The sequence below is a fragment of the Pteropus alecto genome, unplaced genomic scaffold (genome assembly GCF_000325575.1).
Source record: "Pteropus alecto unplaced genomic scaffold, ASM32557v1 scaffold92, whole genome shotgun sequence".
Classification (NCBI taxonomy): Eukaryota; Metazoa; Chordata; class Mammalia; order Chiroptera; family Pteropodidae; genus Pteropus; species Pteropus alecto.
This window is the reverse complement of record NW_006432447.1, coordinates 10,606,241-10,628,267: the sequence shown is the minus strand read 5'-3', so window position 1 is coordinate 10,628,267 and position 22,027 is coordinate 10,606,241. Positions and strand designations below refer to the sequence as shown.

Here is a 22,027-nt window from a genome sequence, read left to right as displayed (position 1 = left end):
TTCTAGAAATATTTCTAGAAGTTTCTTCAATACGTCAGGCTGTTGCACACCACTAAGCCTTTGCCCACAGTGATCCTTCCTTCTCTCTACCTGCATTGCCCTTCTCCCATTCATTCACCTGCATGATAAACTTCTGTTCACCCTTCAAAGGCTCCTGCAGAATTGGTTTCCAAATAGGTTTTGTCTAACACAATGTTTGGGGTGGGGGGAATCAAATCTGATTGGTTAAGGTAAGGCATACACACTCCAATTCTGCTGTACCCCCCACCTCTTCCTATTGTATTACTCCATTTCATGTGTTGTAGCCCTGACCTTCTGTGCGAAACTTTTCTCAGCCTCCCCTTCAGGCAGAAATAATCACTTTCATCCCTGTCATTTCTATACTCTCATGTCCATCACTGCATTTATCACCTGCTATGAGAAATTTTTCACCAGATACGAAAAATTTATCACCTGCTATGAGAAATTTTTGAAATACTTACTTTTTTCAACTTTAAAAGTAGCGTGCATGCTCATTAGATAAATTTTTTAACATTAGGCACAAATAGCAATAGTATATACTATCATAATTGTATCATAAGTTTAGAATCTTGATTTTTAGATAACATTATAATATAAGCATTATTGTGCCATGTTAGTGTAATTATTTCTAAAGTCTGTTTATAATAATTGGCTTAATCTTCTTGAGAATTGGATTCCTATTTTGTATCTCTAGCATTTAAGCACAGTGTTGGTCTGGGCCAGTGTAGGGACTTAATAAAATTTTTATTGAATTCTGAAGCTGAAAAATTAATCATTCTCTATTCTTGACTTCAAAGAGCTCATTCTGGGAGAGGAGAGATACATATTTACTCATTATTTATGTGTTCATTTGTTTATTCTACAAAAACTTATTGAGCACCTACTAGATGTCAGATATTCTAATACTGGGGACACAGCACTGCACAGAACCCCTGCCCTCATGAATGTATATTCTAGGGCAGTGATTCTCAAACTTTAGAGAACATCGGAATCACCCGGAGAGATTGCCAAAATGCATATCTCTGGGCCCTACGCCCAGAGTTTCTGATTCAGAGTTTCTGATTCGGCAGGTCTTTTCTAACAAGTTCCCAGGTGATGCTGGTGCTGCTAATATGCGACCACGCTTTAAGAACCCCTGGCATGGAGGATAAGTTTGCAGTACAGTAGGGCAAAGAAATATGATTGTCCAGTGTGTCATGGGAAAAGGGCACATGTCTAATTTATATCAAAGCCTTTCTGATTCTTCAGGTCCCAGTGAGGAAGGAGAGGGCTAGGATAGTGCCCCATGTCCGGAGTCCTCACCTCCTTACTCTAGATGATTCTCAGCACTCTTTCATGGTCATGGAAGCCTGGGACTGATAAAGAGCGAGAGTAGAGCAGTAATGATGGCTGCAAGCACCTTTTCTTTGCCCTGTCCTTTGGCACACTTGCCATATAGAATGTCTAATTTTCAGAGCAGCTGCAAGGAAAGTATGATTGCCCTCATTTTACAGGTGAGAAAACTGAGACAAAGCTTATATAACTACTCTGGTTCCCCAGGCCAGTAAGTCACACACCTGGAGTTCCAAGCCAGGCCTTTCCACCTTCAAACCCCATGACTCAAGTTGAGACTGGCTTGTGTTTAACCCCTCAGTGGGACCAGTTCTTTAAATGTTTCAGCAGTCATAGGTGCTCCCTCTGTGGTAAGACACTAATAGCGGGGGCCAGTGTACCTCTTTCTCAAGCATGGCATAAACGGAGAGGCTTGGACTTGCAGTTTACTAAGGAGAAAGCCAGACTGAATGTAAAGGGCTTGATAGCTGAAACAGAGGTCTTCAGTTTGAGTGGAAATAGCTCATTGTCCTTCCTGTAGGAGCTATATCTGGAAATTGTTAATATTATTTTCTCAAATGTAGACATTTGTGGACGTTTGGTTTTGGTTTACAGTGGCTCAAGAATTTGCATACTGTATTTAAAACTAAATGAAAAGCCAGTCTTCCCGAATCCTTCTGAAGAAGCAAGCATAGGCAGCATTATTTCACAAACAGTTAAGACTAGAGAAAAGCCATCTTACTCCACTGCAATGGGAACTTGGGAAGTAAGTACTAAAATGGCCCAGTTCCCAGGCTCTGACACAATTTAGAATGCTGCCATATGTTTCAGCTGTCCGTATCTGTCAGTTACCTGGATTATTTCACTTTAGCTCCACATAGGACTTTCAGAGATTTGTGCTTTAGCATAATGTCTTCACCTTCTATCAAGGGCTAAGAATATATAACTGGTATAAAAAAAAAGTCTTCATTTTCAGTAAAACTAAAGATACATATCTCTACAAGAATCATTTAACAGATTTCTCTGTTTCTCATCAGCAAATTATGCTTCTCTCTTATTGACTGGGCATGTTCTCTCATTTCATTTGAGGACTGTAAAATCTATTTGACTTTCTCTTTTTGCCTGTGTTACCAGGAAGCTCAGAATGATGCTTTATATGTAGTAGTTTCTCCTAATCTAAGGTTCCTTGGTATAATTTTCTCCCCATACTTCTAGCCTTCCCTACCTTCTTAAAACTTTTGTTACCTGTGTCTTCTTTTATAAGTTTTTCAAAATTATTTCTAAAAGTAGATGTATATCACAGATTACTGAGTGAAAAATAAATTTTTGGAATGGAAAGGATGACTTTAAGAGGTTTATTTAACTTTTGAAGAGTGGATTGAGCCAACCAGGAACATATGTGTGAACACATACATGTCCAAGAACATGTACATATTCGATGCCTTGAGATGTATCCACTTGGTCTTGTGGTTAAAAGAATGTACTTGAGCTACATCTGCAAACGGAGCCAACGTGGCATTGAACCCTGGTTACTCACTGCTTGTTTTATGATTTAATGTCTCCGGGCCTCAGTGTCCTCATACGAAATGGAGATAATGATACTATCTATGCGGGGTTTTTGAAGGATTAAACAAAACAATTTATGTGCAGTGCCTAGAGCAGTGCCTTGCGTGTCGTGTCGTAGGTCTGCAATAGGTGGTAATTACTACTAATTAGTAGTAATTACCACCTATATTGCTAATTGTTATCATTGTATCTAGCACAGGCTAGACTTTGTAGAAAGACTGCACTGCACATTTGCAGCTGCTCTAGATTATTTTCTAGAATGTGTGGTGTTGAGCTAAAATGACCTTCTGGTTAAAGTTAGGGTGGTTCACCCAAGGAAGAGCCAAGGCTTGCTTCTCCCTTAGAGAGAGTAGCTCCATGCTGGTATTTAATACTAACTCTCAAATGACAGGAGATGATCACTGTAGAGACCTCAGGATTTTCTGAGGTCATCCTTTTAGGGGGTGGGTGACTAAGACTTACACGGCTCCGAGGTCTCTACCTCCTGATTTATTTGAGCATCCTTGACCAGAAAATCCCCTAAAGCCCATTTTCTAGTTTTGGCTGACTCTTGCTTGATTTTAGTAGGCTATTATTTTCAGTTTTTCTTTTGCTTATGACTACTATATTCAATTGTCTGGGGGAAATTTTTTAGGGAGAGGAGAGTTCAAATGCCACGGTACTCCATGTGGCCCTTAGGCTCCCTTCTCATAGGTTCAGGAACTGGATGGTGTGTACCATGGCCTGCAGAGTCACAAGTCTGCCCAGGCAATGTCTGTGAGCAAGGTGTGGTCTTTGGGTTCCTCCTGCTCTACCTGGGACTGAGAGCACCACGGAGCAGGTGTCTGTAGGATGTCCCCTCTTGCGGGACATGTGCATCAGCTTCCACACAGTGGTGATTTCCCCCACCTCTGCTCTTCTCTGCCAAAACTATTGTTTAAAAGAGGAAGCTCTTTGGGTCATAAAATGCTATCTTGTAGTTACTATATGGTTATATAGACATACTAGATTATACAGTAGCCTGATTGGCAGGAAGTAGGTGATTCATCAGAGAAAAAAAAAAAACAATGAAAAAAATAAACTCTTACCGAAATGAACTTCCTCTTTCAAACTCTCTTTGTTCCAGCTCATCCTTTTAGAACCTTTTTCCAGTCTCAAGAAAACAAAAACAAAAAACAAAAACAAAAACAAAAACCTAATAGGGACTAATGCAGTGTTTCAGAGAGAAGTGATCCCAGTCCTTCATAGCCAAATGCTTTATTTTTTCCATAGTTAGAAAAAACAAGCCCCATACTGTCTGTTTTCAGTCGGTCCTGGGATGGGGTGTGGGCACTGCCTAGAGGATATGGAGCCTCTGCCAGCTTGATGGATTTCATGGTCTAACAGAAATATCCTCAAAGGCCTCCAGTGAGGCGTTTTGGATGTTGCATGTGTCCTCCCTTTGATGGAACATCCCATTCACTTGGTTCCCTTCCTTTTGTTTGCCTCACAGATCCAGGAGGCTGCGAGTAGAGGCCTAAAATTTGTTGGCATCATACCTCAGTATCACTGCTCTGTGAACTCAGCAGGCAGCAATCCCAAGGCGGATGCCAGAGATTTGAGAAAGGAGCCTGGCAGAGTTGGGGATAATGAGAACCCTGGCACTCCAGAAGAGATGGACGGAAGCCCAGAGCCAAGCCAGGGCCCCGGAGGGGAGGCACCCATCGCTGAGCAACCCAGCTTGCCCTTGGAAGAGGGGGATGCTGCAGAATTTTCACCGCTCAGGGTGAGCAAGAATCTGGATGGACCAGACAGTGACCCATCAGAAGTACGTGAGGAGCCACTCTCAGGAAGTAAGTATGTCAGCACAGGGACTTTTGACCCGCTTGAAGAGAGGCTATCAGCTTTTCAGTAATCCCCCATGGCAGTTGAGGAAAAAGAAATGGAATCAGATGTAGAGTCAGCAGTCCATGAAGCAGGAGAAACTTTATCACGCTATTTTCTGGGCCTCCCAACTGTTTACTTACTGAAATTGTGACTTCCTGGGAGGGCAGAACCACATGAATTTGACTTGCAGTTGCTCCACAATGTCATGTTTGAAGTGGATTCTAGAATGCGAGTTATTTTGTCCCCCACGCTCTTGCACTGCCTTTGAATTACCTTGCTCTAACACAGGAAGTGTAAACGTGCCGGCACCAATGCACAACGTACACTGCACTTCCGGGTTTGCTTATTTTGAATATCTGCCTAAAGAAAGAAATCAGGAAAGCCACTTGAGGACAGACTGTGCAGGAAAGTGGCGATTCAACTCACTAGGTGATAAATAACCCGGTTTCGGGGAGTTTATGTAGTTGACAGATTGACACCATGAGAGAATACTCTGCCAAGGAGAGGCCACCAATATGCGAATCCTCTTAATCACATTATAATGGCCATTAGAGCATGCGCTTGAGTTTGAGGATTTCAAATAACAACACAGCAACAGCGATAATAGCTGACATATATTAATACTTCCTGTGAACCAGGCCCTGTACCAATAAACATTTTACATGATTGATCTCTTAATTCTCCCTATAGCCCTTGGATGTGGGTGATCTTTAATGTCATCGCCTGTTTTACAGCTGAGTAAACTGAGGTTGGGAGAGTAAATCTGTGCCCAGGTTGGAAATGGGCAGATCTGGCATGTGAACCCGGGCAGGCTCGGCCACCATCCCCATTCACCTCTCTACTTGGTCTTCCAAATAATACTCTCACAGACTAACAAGATTTACTGAGGCCCTCGGTCTATAAGGAGCAACGTTTCTCTTCGTTTCCCCATAGTTCCTTTTTTCTTCTTTGTCCAGGAAATCTAGCATCTAGTCTTTTCCTGCGAGGTACTTATGTGAGCTGTGTGGCCTCTTCTAGTCTTTAGAAAGTGAACAAGTAACAAGACTGACAGGAAGCAACCTCTAGGCCTTAGGAGGCCTTTCTCTTTAGCCATTTTGGATCATCTCTCTAATTAATGTTATTATTTATTTACTAATTCTTGAAATTAGCCTTAAATAAATGATGAGGAATAGTTCGTACTTTGAGAATAGAAAAGAAGATTAAATAATTTTTTTTTTTTTTTAATGTCAGTACTTCCTGAAAAGAAAATTGTGGGATGGTTCATTCTGGGGACTTATTTGCAAAGTCGATTTGGAAGGAGAGATTGGCGCTGCCTCCGTTCTGGGATATATTAGGATTACTGTTTAATCGAGGCCTGGATCCTTAAATATGTACTGAAGTAGAGCTCTTCATCTGTGGGGATTTTCGCTGTTTGGGGTAGACTTCTGCTTCTTCCAGAGTAGCTAGAAGTGAGATCACATTTAGACCCTTTGTGTGCCTCTTAATGAGGGTCCAAGTCTTATTCCAGAAACCTCCACCTGCTCATTGCTGTCGCACTGGGTGTGTGTGTGTGCTCTGAATCCTGAGAAGGAAGATGGGCCACCTTGGATCCCTTCTCTACAGTCCAGAGGCTTGAGAGGGTAAGGGTTCAGGGCAGGCATAGGCCCCCCAGGAGGAAGGGACAGGAGTTGCAGAGAGACAGGTAGCGTGGTGGTTAAGAACCCAGACTGCGTCCACACTGCAGTCTGCCACCCTCTACCTAGGCAGTCTTGGGCAAGATACCCTTCTGTGTCTCAGCATCTTATCCCGTAAAACAGGGATAGAACAACAGTTTCTTGATGAAAAGTTAAATGAGATGTACATTTAAAGCACTCAGCACTGCTAGACTCTGAGTGCGAGCTGTTATTATTGGGGTACAGACAGGTTCAGCCGTCCTGGCCATTGATCTCCACCGTTGCATAGAGCCTTGGCTTTAAGAACAGAAGCAGTTAACACTGAGGTTCCCCTCCGCTTTTAGGTCTGTCCTGTTCCAGAATCTACCTTTCTCTACATACCCTTCCAGACTTCCTGCCTTCTGAGGATAACCCCAGGGAGAATTAACTGGGAAGATTTGTCCTAGAACAGACCCTTTCCCCCTTCCGCTGCCCTGTGGCTGTTCACCTTCCTTACCCGAAGACCACCCCCATCACTGAACACTCAAAGACCCCTGAACACCCAGTGTGTTTTGGCCCATGTATCATTTCCTCAAGTCTCTCTTCTCTACTAGAAAACCAGTTCCTGCTGGGGAATACGGGCTAATGGGTGTCTGAAGGTGGTCAGCCCTACAGCGGATGGGAATTTCAGCTCTAGAGGGTGTGATAGCACCTCCCCCCAATCTCACTAGTGGTCTGTCTGCCATCTGCACATGAGGCTGGCCCTTATCTCTCTGTTCAGGAGGCTACAGGCCTCTGAAATTTAGATAGCTCATTGTTATCTTTTTTCCTCTTTTGTGAAATAAATGAGCCTTTGGATTTTTTCTAATCATTGAATGAACACACAGGGGTTACTTAGTGGCCATGCATGGTCTCGTGGGGGATGGGCAGACAACAGTCGTGATGGTGGTGACCCTCTAAATGAACTGTTCTACGTTCTTCCTATGTGTCATCTTGATTGAACCTCCCAACAGCCTTATGACAGAAGATGCTGTTATTATGCCCATTTCACAGATAAGGAGTCACCTTCCATGCCCTCACAGAGTTAAATTTTATCTCGTAGCTCGAGTATTCAGCCTCTCTGAAGGCTGGATGTCCAGAGACCCTGTCCACATTGGTCATAGCCTTCATCCACTGCAGCCTCTCTCCTAATCTTTGTCCTGGGAAGTCTTGTCTTTTCCTCGTACCATCGCCCTGCACCCCACAAGCACCGCCTCCAAGCTTCCCCTCCGTGCTGCTTGCTCAGCTTTCAGCTTGCCTTTCTCTCAGGGCCCCCTAAGGAGGGTGAAGTGTTTTTACTCCTCTTTCTGCCAGGTGGGCTTAAATAGGCAATCACAGAAAGACAATTAAAAAAAGTCCAGAGGGAGTCTCCCTCCTTCCCTTTCTTTCTCCTCGTTTAATTTATTTCCTTTATAGGAGGCCTGGGGAAGCCGGTCTAGGCTGCCACTGCTCAGATAGGGCTTGCTAGTGAATTCCTCACCTGGAAACAGGGCAGGCCGCCCCCTTCCCATCCCTGCGGGCTCCAGTCCAGAGGATATGCTCCCCTTGCCCTCTCAGGTCCCTGCGCGGCCCATCATATGGTTTTCTTCTTGCTCATTGACTTTTATTTCCTAGTCTAGGGGAATTTCCTGTTGGTTTGATGGCCTCACTGTGCAGAGATCACCTGAGCAGGCACAGGGACAGCCCTGTGAACAGTCCTTGTGAGGCATTTCTGTCTATAGGGAGCATGTTTTCTTCATTCGTCATAAATAGGATGGGTGGGGAAGGCGAGTGTAAGGAAAGGTTATCAAGGTGTCGCCAGATGTCCACCTGTCACTTCTCTCCTGGCCTCCAACATTCTTGTCTTGTCCTTCCCTCGGCATCTCTGTTGCTGAAGTTTTGGTCACAGAAACAAGGGGGCCAGGCAATTTCATGCAAATACAGATTGTCCCCACTGTCACGGAAATAATAAAATGTCTTCCAGTCACTGCCCTTTCTACCCTGAGCCTACTAACTTAAAATGCTCAGAAATGCCAGCCGGAAACCCAAGCCAGAGGTCTCAGCGACACTTCTCAGCTGAGGGGATTTTAGTCAGTAGGCCCCCTTGGCAGGCAGCTCATTGTAGGGAGAGAGAGAAGGTGTCCTGAGTGTGGCTTTTCCGATGCCTGGCCCCCTTCCCTTGCTGGGTAGGCCAGTATCCTCCCCTCCCTATGCCCCTAGCATGGTTCAACCCCGTGGTTCTGCCCCCTCCCAAATCTGCCACCTGCCACCATCTTTCTGGCCTTTCACAGAGTCCATTAACAAACAACTATTGAACCCCCACCCGTGGTCATCAGCTCCTGCTTTCTGTGTACTGATGAAATTAGCCTCTTGTTAGATTTGGGAAAGAGCCCAGGGTTTGAGGTTTGAAAGACTCTCAGCTTTGCCACTTACCAGCTTGTAATTTCTGGGGGATCCACTTAAGGCTTCTGGGCATAGAACTGATGCCTCTCCTGTGGAGAATGGGAGAGTCACATGAGATGGTGAAGGTGAAAGGCTCTTGTAAATACAGGGCACATGCCTATGGCTGCTGTCATCCTTATAAGTGGATTCCCGTGGAGTGCTGTACATGTAGCAGTTCCTACACTTTGCCCTGGCAAATAGGCCTCAGCCAGGCCCAGTGGTACCCACTATTAGTACCTGAGCCTGTTCGAAGCCTGAAGCAGCCTTCTCCCAGATTCGGGAATCTGGAAGGGCCCAAGGCCCTCTGCCGTCTCTTCCTACCCAGGGTACCCATAGCCCTGCCTTTCCAATGCAAACCTTTCAGCTTAGCTCCCCCTACCCAGGACCTCAGCAGACTTTGCCTCTGCTCAGTCCAGCTCCCAGGCCAAGTCTGACTTTCACTTGTTCCTTCCCACCCAGCTAACTCACCAGCCTCCTCTTTCTCCCAGTCTGGCCCTTGGAGCCCCATGCTTTAAGCCAGACTCTGAACCCTCTCTTCCTTCCAGCCTGGGGGTCTCCTGAAACACCAGGACCCAAACAACCCTTCTGCTACCTGCAGGTCACAGGTTCTCTGGAGCTTTACTTCAAGACAGACGAGACAGACTATGGACTTCCATCCCATGCCTAAGTCCCTACTGCCTGATACAGGCCTCAGAACTGGGCATCTCCCTCCTTCCTTCCTGCTCCTGAGGAGCTTAGCAAGACCAGAGTGGACCTGGCTATCAGGCCGGCAGCACCCAGAGGGCCCCGTGCCCCCTCTTCCTCACTTAGCTTCCTCTAGTTGTCTGGCTTAGGTCAATTCGACAAACATTCACATCACCTGTCATATGACAGGGACTTTTCTGTGCACAGGGAATCTGAATGGCACAAGACAAGGCCTCCTGTGTCAGAGAGAAAGGGAAAGACAAGACAGAAATAGAAAAAATACAAGACAGTCTTGATGCTTCTTGGGTCCAGGTCTTTAGCCATTCTCAGAATGTTCCCAGAAACAATGCCTTCTGCCCGCCTTTGGGACTTTCTATCCAGGTCTGGAAAAATCTTCCAGTTGGGGTCACGAAAGAGTCACAGAGCAGCTGAGAAAATTTAAACAAACTTGGGGCTTCTTTCGGGAATCCCTTGTGCCCGCTCATGTGAGGATGTGTACTGGAGAATCAGAATATTAAAACATCAAAGAACATCTTTCTGGGACAGTTTCTCTTGGCTGGTTTCCATGTGAATAGAGAGGATGGTGGCCAAGGAGACGGTGGATGGAGGAGTTTACTAAAGGGTTAGACATCTGAAATCAGGTTTCTCCCAATATTTCACTTCTATTAATGCTTTGGAGGCTCTCGATTCCAACAGCATTTCCTTTCTTTCCTGAAAAATTTATTTCTGTCTCTGGCTTCGGTCCTTCACCTTGGGGAGAATCCAGGCAGGAAGGCCGGGGGCACTGTCAGCACCACACGTTACCTCGTCCGACAGTCCCGATCTTCCCTTCACCCTGCATCACCGCCTCCCCACCAACTCTCACTTCTCCCTTTGGCCTTCCGCTTTTTCTGTTTCATTACGCATTTGGAAAAGTTGTGTTTTTGTCTTGCCATATGAGTGGGGAATCCTTCTGTGTGATTAAGTGTTATACATTTTTGGACTTTGGCCACTTGCAAATTCCCCACTCACTTCTCCTGTGTAGAGGCTGTGATTCCTTTTTCTTTTTAATTTGGATGCATTTGTACTTGACTATAGCAGACCATGGTGACTAGTTCTCTGGCCTACCTTGGGGGTCACCTGAGGACAACTTTCTCAGCCTCTGCCTGCAGGCCCAGATGCCCCAGGGAATTAAAGCCTCAGGAGTGCCCCTCAGTCTGTGAGGATAAAGATCGTGGCTTCCTTGCCACCTTTATCCTCAGGGACTGAGGGCCGCTCCTCAGTAAGGCAACCTGAGGTATGTTCTCTACACTATCTCAGAGTCCTCAGGGGGACTGAGCCCAGATTGCTCTAGCGGTAACCTGCTCATTAAGGCACCCTTCATTGGCTTTCATCTCTTCCCCCTTTCCCATCCCTACTCCCTCGGTCTATTTCCTGGGATCACTTCCCAAATAAATTACTTGCACCCAAAAGCTTACAGGGTCTGCTTTTGAAGAAATCCAAGTGAAGTCAAGGACTCACTAAAAGATTGCTTAATCCTCTTGCCTTTGTAGTTACGGTTTTTATTTGAACCCGGGCACCTTGGACTAGAAAATGCCTGATCATCCAGTTCACATCCTGGCCCCTCAGCCCCAGCTCCAATCCATTGCTTGATTCCCCTCCATTACGAACCTTTCTTTGCATGACTCTATCCCTCAAGTGTGTATTTCAAAGTCACGAAATAGTCTAATGCTTGCCAGCTCTGTACATCCTCCAAGACCTAATTTCTCACGTGAAAGCATTTACTGGCTGGAGATGGAGTCCTGAGTCAGGCAAGTAGACTGCAAAGGGTAATTTGGGCTGAGGATAATGAATAGGTCAGAGTTGTTTTTTTTAAGTCCAGGTGGCCACTTGCGAAGATGGGCACCTTCTTTTCCTAACTGGTTGCAGCCAATGGATAGCTTAAAATGGCCCCCCTGGTAGCTTAACTCTTGCTGATGACAAAGGCTCATGGCCCAGCATTGCTCCCCAGAGAGCTCTGCTGGCGCTTGCTCAGGTGGGGCTGTGAAAAGATTTCCTTGGTCCAGAATACAATTCCTATGTGAGATAATTTTAAATGTTACACAGATGGACATATTTGGTGTTAATGTGCCTCATCGTTCCCTCCTGTTTATATCAAGTGGTAGTTGTTTCCCTTATGGTCTGGAAGCACGGTTTCCTTTTAAAATTCATTTATTTAAATAAAGGAAAGTGAGTCCATTTAAAAAAATTATTCAGCTGGTATTTAGATACTGCAAAAATTATGAACTACCAGAATATGGGATACAGCATCCCAGAATGCGAGCGTGTAGGCCAGGTGTCTCCTACGGGGAGCACCAGCGTGCTTTGTCTTTATGGCTAATGTCAACCATCGTTTATGACCTTTAAACTATTTCTTTGAAAGAAGGGTGGAGATTGTCTTATGATTCAAGTAGATATTTTTAGAAACCAAAGCGTACTTCTGACTACTCTGTGTAAGCAGAGCCGTTTAAGCTGGGCGAACTCTGATTGCTTGACTAAAGGAGTCACACAAAAGGAGACCTTCATACTCAGATTGAAATCCCAGGTATTTGCTCCCAGAGGCCGATACTGCTCACTCATGGCCAGCAGCACGTACCGCAGGCATGGGTCAGCCGCTGGGTGGTAGCAAGTATTGATTTTTGAAGAACTGAGCTATAAATGAAGGAACAGAAAGTTCAGGGCCTCACTCCCCGTGCCTGCTTGCCTGGCTAAAGAGACCTACCACTCTGGACAGGAACCCTCGTTTACAGGAACATATTTATTTTTATATATCAATGATCTATTTTTGACGTACTTGATTAAATATCATGGGTTCAGCCCAAGGAAACACCACTGCAGTTTATAAATAGTGAATTCAGGAGTGTACAAGGTTCCTGGAATTACAGCAGTATTTTTGCTTTTATGTGCCTGTGGACGTTTACTATTTTTTTAAGACCAATTCTTGCCCAAGTATGTCTGCTTTTTCTTTCGAAATGCCTTTGTATAAATTTCTAGAAATGTTTCCTCTGTCCTTCTCTCAAACACTGAACTATACAAATTAATCTCAAATAACAGCTCCTCATTATATGCCAGATTCAAAACCTAAGTGCCCAGCCTGAAATTCAACCTTTGAGGTCCATGTCACTTCTAAGGTACCCTAACTTACTACTTGGAATCAGGTTTTATTATTTGGCAATAGTGCAGCCTCATAGAGATTTTTACCTTTGATATCAATTCTTCAGGCCCCTAAGAGATTCCACTAGATCCGCTAAGGCAGCTCTTTATTATTGTCTGAACTCTGCTCTCCCTACCTGCTTTACAAATCCCAACAGAAATGGAAATCTTCACCCTTTTCAACAAACCGAAGAGCCATCAGGAGTGCCGGCAATACTATCCCGTCACCATCCCTCTTCGGGTCTCCACGAACGGCCAGACGGTGAGCAGCTTGGATGCCAACTGGCTGGAGCACATGAGCGACCACTTCCGGAAAGGAGGCGTGCTGGTGAATGCAGTCTTCTACCTTGGCATGGTCAATGGTATGGAATCCACAGCCCTTGGGTGGCCCTAACGAATTCGACTTCTCGTTCTTGTCATCTTAGCCCATCTCTGGAGCAGGCTTCTTTCAGAAGGCTCTGCAGCTAATAAACATGCTGTATTCGATTTCTAATTAACACATCTTGAGGAATTTTCCACAAAGCCCATACCCCATGCTCTCTAAACCTGTCTAGGAGTCAGCCAGGTAACTTCTAAAATGACAGAGAAAAAGGAATGACTCTGTTTCATCGGTGGTGGCGTCAATCTGTGTTGCTTTTATAAAGGTTATTCCCCGGTTTTGTTAATTACCCCCTGGGATCATGCCTCTCCGAAAGTGCAAATTGTTTGTAGACACTATTACAGTTTGAAGTAGCAGTAGCAGCACCTTGAAATTAACAGCAGAGAAGTGAATTGAACACCCTGGTTACTGCGAGCTCCGTGGGGACACACATCGTTCCTGGGGCTCATGGCACCCAGTACTCGCTCCCAGTAACGGGTTATCTCTGAGGGTTTGCTGCATGGAGTAGCACTCTTGCTGTCAGCTTTTTGAAGGCAGAGAGAAACTTTGCCCGAAGTGGGGAAACGTGTCAAGCAAAGAAAGGGTTTTCAGGTTGACACGAAGGCAACTTAAGTCACTAGGGTTCATCAAAGCTGGGAGGCAATCTGGGGAGTGGGGACAACACGCCAGCGTGTGTGGCTCCTGAGGGCTACCGGTCTGCAGAATTCCTGGGCAAGAGAAACATAACACTAAATGTGTTGATCCCAGCAAAACCTGGCAGGAAAGCATCACATCAACAGTGCAGTGTCTTGGTTATTGAGCAGTTTTCTCTCCAAGGATTGACAGAGTCAGGAACAGAGTTTGGACCCCACATTATTTGCAATCCTCGGAATGACACATTGGTCTTAATTCTGCAGGTACATTCTATAAATCATCCAAAGCCTTAGAATATTATACAGCACAGACAGGTCTAAATTTTGGATTTAGCAAGTCCCTTGTTACTATCTAAATATTGCTATCTAATGTTACTGTGTTAATATAGCAGCAGCAGGCATTGTATGGTGTAGTGGGGCCACAACCACTTGTGGAATGGATGAATGGCATAAGAAAGGTAACTGGCTCATTAAGAATTCATCTCGGGCCGCACTGTCCAACAGAACTTTCTGTGATGACGGGAGTTCTATATCTGCTCTGTCCAATGTGGTAGCCGCCCATGGCTACTGACCGGTTGAAATGTGGCTAGGGCGACTGAGGAATTGAATTTTTAAATTGACTTAGTTTTCATTTATTTAAATCTAAATTACTATCTGTAGCTAATGGCTAGTGTGTTGGACAGTGCAGTTCTAGGGTATACATTTCATTAATACAACTAATGGAAAGTCAGTTTGGTTCTCTGGCAGCAAGGTGGGTAACCCCTGTCTCTATACACGGAGGCCTTCCCTGGATGCTTGCAAAGCTCCCTGAAGCTAGTTAATGTCATGATCTGTTCTGAGATGCTCCATAAAATATCAGTGGCATCGGCTTGGGGAAAATGTTCACGGCCCTTATTCATCAGCATTTGGGGAGGTCCTGCGTCCTGCAGGGACGCTCAGTCTCCCATCTTGGACTATGACAACATTGGCTCCTTTTATCTCCTCTTGGTGCCCATGGAGGCTCTCTGAGGCCATGCACAGTTTTAACTTCCTCCCTGGGAAACAGATGGTTAGGTATATGAACTTCTCAAAGGTGTGCAGGGAGGCGCTGGAGGTAGCAGCTGTTCAGGCAGCCACTGGTCATTTTTCCCCCCTTAGATGAATTGGGGTGTCAAAAGGGAAGTTTTCTCTTTGGCCCTGCTGCCCAAGCACGTCAGGGGCAAGCTGAACCCCAAGAGAGGTCACTTCGAAAGTTCACAGTGCCATTCCTTGTCTCTCTAGCCATTGTACTTTAGCAGTCAAGGCTGAATTAATCTCCTCCACTTCTCCTTACCCATTCTCCGACCTGGATTCTAAAAACACAGATAATTTATACAGTTTTTCCTTCAGATTTGACTCGCGTGTTTGAAATGCTGTTATAGCCTCCCTTGGCTTTAGCTGCCTTAAATCCAGCCTTCCTGCCTCAAAGACAGAACGTGAAATTTCCCCTGGCAAGTGTAACTGTGAAGTGCTGCGCTGAGCCTGTGACATCGCCACAGCAGGGCTGCCCATGCGAGAGCTCCACCGCAGCTGCACGTCTCTGTCTCAGGGATTCTCAGAACAAAATTAATTTCAACCCACTCAGAATCCTCAGAACAGAATTAATTTCAACCCACTCAAAATCCAAACACGATTTCACCCTGTGTATTTCTGACGGGAGGGGAAGTATGACTTGGGACTCTTGCTTAGTGGGTTAGGGCGTTTCTGCTCTGGAAAAGCCCAGGGTTTCCATTGGCCAGGGATTAAATATGCATATGTTCTTTTCCCAGAATTAAAAAAAAAAAAAAGGCAAGCTAATCGTATTGTAAAAGGAACCTGTTTCTAAGAAGATGATTAGTTGTTCTTACCTGGCAGAACTAGAAGCACATCTTTAAGCTGTTTGCCATCTGGAAAAGCACCAGTCTTAACTCTTAAATGGATATTTGTACTCCAAAATATTTTCCACAGAGTCATAAATCTCATGAGAACTTTGTCCCATAAACAGGGTGATGTTTTAGCCTAAATTATCCAGCTTCCTTTTTTTTAAAGTCTTTACTCTGCAGGACATGGAAGGACTTGCATAGTCCTTGAGTTGGGCTTCTGTTCATAGTCTCCAGGGCTCCTTTGCTTACAATGACCAGGTGTCTGGGATGAGGGAGGCTGTGCCCTGAGGCCCTGGCAAGCTAAAGCGTAGGTGAACAGAAAATACGATTATGATAAAGGCCACCTAGCAGTTACTATGTGCTGTTGCTAATCTAAGCAATTCAAACATAGCAACTCATTTAATCCCCATAATGCAGTGGAATAGGTACTTTTGTTATCCCTGCGTTACAGCTGTGGAAACTGAGGCACAGAGCAATCAAATCATTGCCAAGGTTACCAGCCGGTAAGTGTTAAGGAAGTGGTAGGAAGAAGGAAGGGTGTAAGCAGGGAAAACGGAGTGGAGAGAAAAGAGTTGGCCATGAGGGTGAGAAGCTGAGGCCCCCAGCAGGGAGGGAAGGGAGCTCCAGGTCACCCTTAGGGAAGTAGCAGGACCTGAGTGGTCAGCCAGCAGTATGGATGAGCCCCGGGGCTGGTCAGACAGCAGAGCGGACAGGCCCACAAGGACACTCCAGCCAGCGCGACAGAGGCCAGAATCCACTCTTCTAGAGGGTGGGAAAGGCTGGGAGGGGAGACCCGCTGCTGAGCTGGCTGCAGATGAGCAGTGGGGCAGGTACCAGGAACCAGGGCTCAGGCAGAGGTGGAGCTGGCTGCCCATCATCTAATGACCCATTGGGGAACCTGATTTCTCACCAAGGGCTTCCAAGCAAGAAGGGTCTCTGCTGCCATCACGGGCCATCGGTGCTGCTGCTGCCACCACCAGCTCTCCTTGCCCTTCCCTCTCCCTCCCTTTGTCCGCCTGGCCCTGTCTTCACTCTGTATTTCTCCTTTTTTTTTTTTCCTGCTCTCTCCTTGTCCTGCCTCACTCTGCCCTCACTCTACTACCTTGGCCCTGTCCTGGCCCGCCCCTTCCCCCTTCCCTGCCCTCTCCTAGTCTCCTAGCCCAGCAGTCTTTCCTCTTCTGGCAGGATCATCTTTATTCAGCCCATATTGAAATGTCTTCAATTGCTTCCAAAATGCCCTTTGCAGAAAAATGTCCAAACCAGAATCCAATCCAGCCACATGTACTGCAAATAGTGACCATGTCCTCACTTCTCTTTTACCTAGAAGAGTCATTTCTTATGACCCTGCCTGTCTGAAATAAACTTAGCCTCTTATCCTGCAGAACGTCCTGCATTCTGGATTTATCTGCTCAGCGCCTTATGATGTCATTTATCTTATTTCTCTAGCCTCTATTTCCTGTATACTGGAATTTAGTTCTAAGGCTTGGTAAATTAAGCACTTATGACTAGAATACATTCCAGATGTTGTGTTCTACATGTTGGGTCACATTGGGAGACACATTAAACCTAGAGGTCTCTCCATTCCTATCCTTTTAAAAGATTGTCTTTCTGGACACTCTCCCCGATTTCCCAGCCACATCTAAAACCAAATATCATTTGGTATTTATACACCTTTTCTGATGCCTGGCATAACCTATATTATCGTATATTTGCAAAACACACATGTTAAAACCTGCATAGTTCAAATAAAATACATGTAGAGACACATATTTTATACAGACATAGTTGCAAACCCTTGGGCAGGTCTTGTGTCCTGTACCTCTTTGCATCCCAGTGCCTGTACACTGTGCCCTGTATACAGAAGGTGATCAACAAAGGTTTCTGGATGACACTTAGTAGTGTTGATGGTGAGGAGGGGAGAAGCTGATGTTGGGGTGTGCATCACCAAGAACTTACAGATTTGGGAAACAAAGAGCTGAGGGTGGGGAGAATGGTTAGAGAAGGAGATTGAGGTGTTTCTGTCAGCCGCACCCGTGGAACGCTGCTGTCTCCAAGGATGTTTGGTCTCCTGATAACAGGCATGGCTTCCAGGGAGCAGATTTCATGTATGCCGTTACATGCACTTTCTCTCGTATCTATAGCATCTTTAAATAAGCTTATTATTGCAGTATAGCACATGTATAGAAATCTGTACAGATGATAAGGATATAGCTCAGTGGATTTTCGTAAGGTGAGCACATCCATGTACCAGCACCCAGATCGAGAAATACAACATACAAGCTTCCTTAGAAGCCCCCCTCATGCCCATCACAGTCCCTGTTCCCCAGGGGTGACCACAGTCCTGACGTGAAACACCATAGATTAGTTTTGAACTTAATTTTTTTTCCAGTTTCATAGATGTAGTTGACATATTGTATTAGTTTAAGTTATGCAATATAATGATGTCATATATGTATATATTGTGAAATGATTACCACAATAAGTTTAGTTAACATTCATCACCAAACATGGCTACAAATTTTTTTCTTGTGATGAGAGTTTTTAAAATCTTAGCAACTTTCTAATACATAATACAATATTGTTAACTATAGTCACCATACTGTGCGTGACATCCCCAGAAGTAACTCCTTTTATAACTGGAAGTTGGTACCTTTGATCATTTTCACCCATTTCCCACCCCCCCCAACTCCCCCCTCCCCCAGCTCTGGCAACCACCAATCTATTCTTTGTCTTTAGATTCTACATGTGAGGTCATACAGTATTTGTCTTTCTTTGTCTGACTTATTTCACTCAGCATAATGCCCCCACGGTCCATCCATATTGTCACAAATGGCAGAATTTCCTTCTTTGTTATGGCTGAATAATATTCCATTGTGTGTATTACATTTTCTTTATCCATTCATCTCCATCAGTGGATATTTAGGCTATTTCCATGTTTTGGCTATTGTGAAAAATGCTTCAGTGAACGTGAGCATGCAGAAACCTCTTTGGGAAAGTGATTTCATTTCCTTTGGATACACATCCAGAAGTAGAATTGCTGGGTCATATGGTCGTTCAATTTATTTTTTGAGGAAACTTCATACTGTTTTCAATAATGACTGCATCAATTTACATTCCCACCAACAGTGCACAAGGGTTTTCTTTGCTTCACAACCTCCCAACACTCGTTATATCTTCTCTTTTTTGATGACAGCCATTCTAATAGGTGTGAGGTGATATCTCATGGTGGTTTTGATTTGCAGTTTTGAACTTGATACAAATGGAGTATGCCCTTGTTGTCTTTGGCTTCTTTCACTCATTATATTTGTGAGAGTCATCCACATTTTTACATGTAATTGCAGATCATTTTTTTTTCATTGCTGTGCAATATCCCTTGTGTTGATATATATACATGCATATGTATATATTTACATACATACATAAAACTTAATCCATGTACAAGTATATTTTTTGTTTTTTTTAATCCCATGTAGAAAGGCATGGCATCTACAGATTTGTCCTCAAACAGAAGCCCTAAGGCCATCTCATTGTGACCCAACTGAGATGCCACCCAAAACAGCAAGGCAGGGAGTGTGGTGCAATGGTCAGAAAGCACCTGCTCCGCAAGGCTAGGGACCTAAGCTGTTCATCACCTACCTCAGCTCAGGTGGCAGCACCTGACACATCATCATGGTAGCTCAATAAATATCTGTTACTTGCTGAAAGAGCACAGGCCTTGGAATCAGACAAACCACATTTGAGATCTAAAAGGCCCTTACATTCCATTTTAACATGGACAAATGATTTAACTTCTTTAGCCTCCATTTTCTCACCCACTAAGAGGATGTGCTAAACTTGGGGAGGATTCACTGAGAAACCATGAGCTGTGCCTGGCCGAGTGCCTCACATCCAGCAGGCACTGAATCAGAGCGTTTCTTCCCTGTCTAGTCAGTTACATGGCACTGAACTTGTAGGCTAACCCTTACTGTAACCGGAGTAAAGTAATATCTCCCCTAGATTATTCATTAGTTCCATTTGAGAATTCAGGAAGGAAGGAAGGCCGAGAGCAGCAGCGAGGGCTTGAGAATATGGGGAAAGCATCTTTTGATAATGTCAGCAGATGAGCTGCAGGGTGATTGGAAAGTGACATGGCACCATCAGCCGGGATTGGTTGAACGGTGATTACATTTGCAGTGGGGTTACAGGTCAGTATGACAGCAGGTGCAGTTACAGCCATGCAGTTGGCACGTGCCATTCCAGGAACCAAGGTTGGTGCCTTGAGCACCATGTGGTGTCTGATGGGGAGAAGGGGCTTTCAGAGAGCCAAGGAAATCTGTCATGCCAGCTATCCCAGTGTGGACAATTTAGTCCAATCTAGCTGGTTAAGAGGAGCACAGTAACATTTTTTTCTAGACCACATGCACTGACCACTTGTCATGGTTTGCATGTTTCAGGCTAGACTTTGGGCAAGAATAGCACCTAGGTTGAGCCTGGAGGTTAGCTTGCCAGACGGAGTGTTAATGTCTCAGAGGCTGCAGGGGAAGAACAGTTGCCTCATAGAATTTACCTCTTGGGATAATAGGGCAAATCTCCTTTTCCCACATCCTTCTTGTAAATCATAAGCTTGGAGTGTTAAGGTGGCCTTTTGCCAAAAGACCGGCATCAAATATTTATACAATACCAGAAAAAATAGCTTTCTGTGCACAGTAGGGAAGCTGCTTTACTTTTATAAAAAATGCAGTGATAATGGAGTGTTTTCCATAGATGGAGGGCGATTTAACCTTTTATATTGGGAGCCTTCACTCTGAGATAGACCTATTTATACCCAGCTCGGTGCACATTACAGTGAGGCTGAGCCAGGAAGGCAATGAGGAGACGGGAGTGGACAAGGCATTCAAAACAAGGGCCTCTTTAAAAGCCCAGCTGTCTGCTCTCTGTGGTTCATTGACTTTTTTGCTGTTGCAGATGACCAAATTTTGACAGCCATTCTGAGCTTGCTTTGGAGTTAAATGAGTGAATCAGTGTTCTGGATTCAGGATAACAGAGCAGAGGGCTGAGGAGCTGAAAGGCAGACACTGGATGAGGCAGCTGGGGAATAAGGGCCAGGTTTGTTTCTACTTCACACCCTCAAGCCCAGGCATACCTCTCCCTATTGACCACACAGCCCTCCTCCCAGGCCTGTGATTAGGGAGGAAGGAGAGGCAGCCAAGCAGAGAGTGAGAAAGAAAGTCTGAATGGGCTGCAGTGTCTTTTCCCTTCTTCTTGACCTCAACGCTGCTGTACAGTGCTGTTGGCAGGCGAAATACTATCATATTTTTTATGTCAAATGGGGCACTCTTAATACTTAAAACGCATGGTAGGCGCATTTAAAGGGCTTGGAGGTTTTCCATTGAGGAGATCTATAGGTAGAGACTTTGGAAATTGTATATAACACATTTTCATAGAAGCCTTGAGGATGAATTTGTGCTGCCCTGATATAATCCCAGAGGAATCATTGCATATCTTATGGTCCCAAGCATCTTCAGGTCAGGACTCGGGAAAGCTTTATGCAGAGGGTTCTGTAGGGCATCCCTACTGCAGCAGGGGCTCCAGCTGGACCAGACTTTCAAACTGTGCTGAACTGTGGTCCATGCTCATCTTGGACCTCAAAATACTTGTAATGTGGTTCCACTGAAGAGCAGCTCTGTTCTTCCCTGGTCACCTTTGTACAATGTCTCTTAGGAAGGCATTGGACAGACACTTGGAGGAAGCTTTGTAGCAGAGCAGATGAGAGAGGCAAGCTTAGTACTTTTGCTAAGGCAGTTTGATAACACATTTTTATGTGTATTGCCATGACAAAATACTACCAGTGGGGGAGCTTAAACAATAGATATTTATTTTCTCTTAATTCAGGAAGCTAGAAGTTCATGATCAAGGAGCTGGCAAATTTGGTTTCTGGTGAGACCTCTCTTCCTGATTTGCAGACAGCTAGCTAGCTACCTTCTCTCAGTGTCCTCATATGGTCTTTATTCTGTGCAAGGAGGGGGTGGGGTAGAGTCTGGTGTCTCTTCCTCTTCTTATAAGACATCAGACCTAACAGATTAGAGCCTGCCCCTATGACCTCATTTAACTTTAATTATTTCTCTAAAGATCCTATTTTCAAATACAATCTCTTTGGAGATTAAAGCTTCTACATCTGATTTGGGGGAAACACAATTCAGTCCATTACAGTTCGATCGAGCAGTGATTTGTAGAATAGGGACTAGGAGCAGTTCTCTCTCTACCATCCCATTTCACAGATGGGGGACCAAGTCCTTGAAAGGGGTCAACATCACTTCTTGTGATAAAGCATGGACCCAAACCACTTGCTTCTAAATCCAGTCCTCTTTTCCACAATCTCTAATCTAAATGAATTTAGGGCATCAGGAGCCATTAACAAAAAAGGGGGCTGAAGGCTCCTCCCTTTTGTCTTCTGCAGGAATAGGGACC

At 44.9% G+C, this 22,027-nt stretch overlaps 1 protein-coding gene across 1 annotated transcript in view; it reads left to right on the top strand.

The window, feature by feature from the left end:
• RFTN1 (raftlin, lipid raft linker 1) overlaps positions 1–22,027 on the top strand; it is a 186,459-nt gene that overhangs the window by 124,283 nt on the left and 40,149 nt on the right. The window contains 2 exon segments of the mRNA XM_006907267.3: positions 4,370–4,709; positions 12,848–13,051. Of these exon segments, the coding sequence (XP_006907329.1) occupies positions 4,370–4,709; positions 12,848–13,051 (544 nt within the window).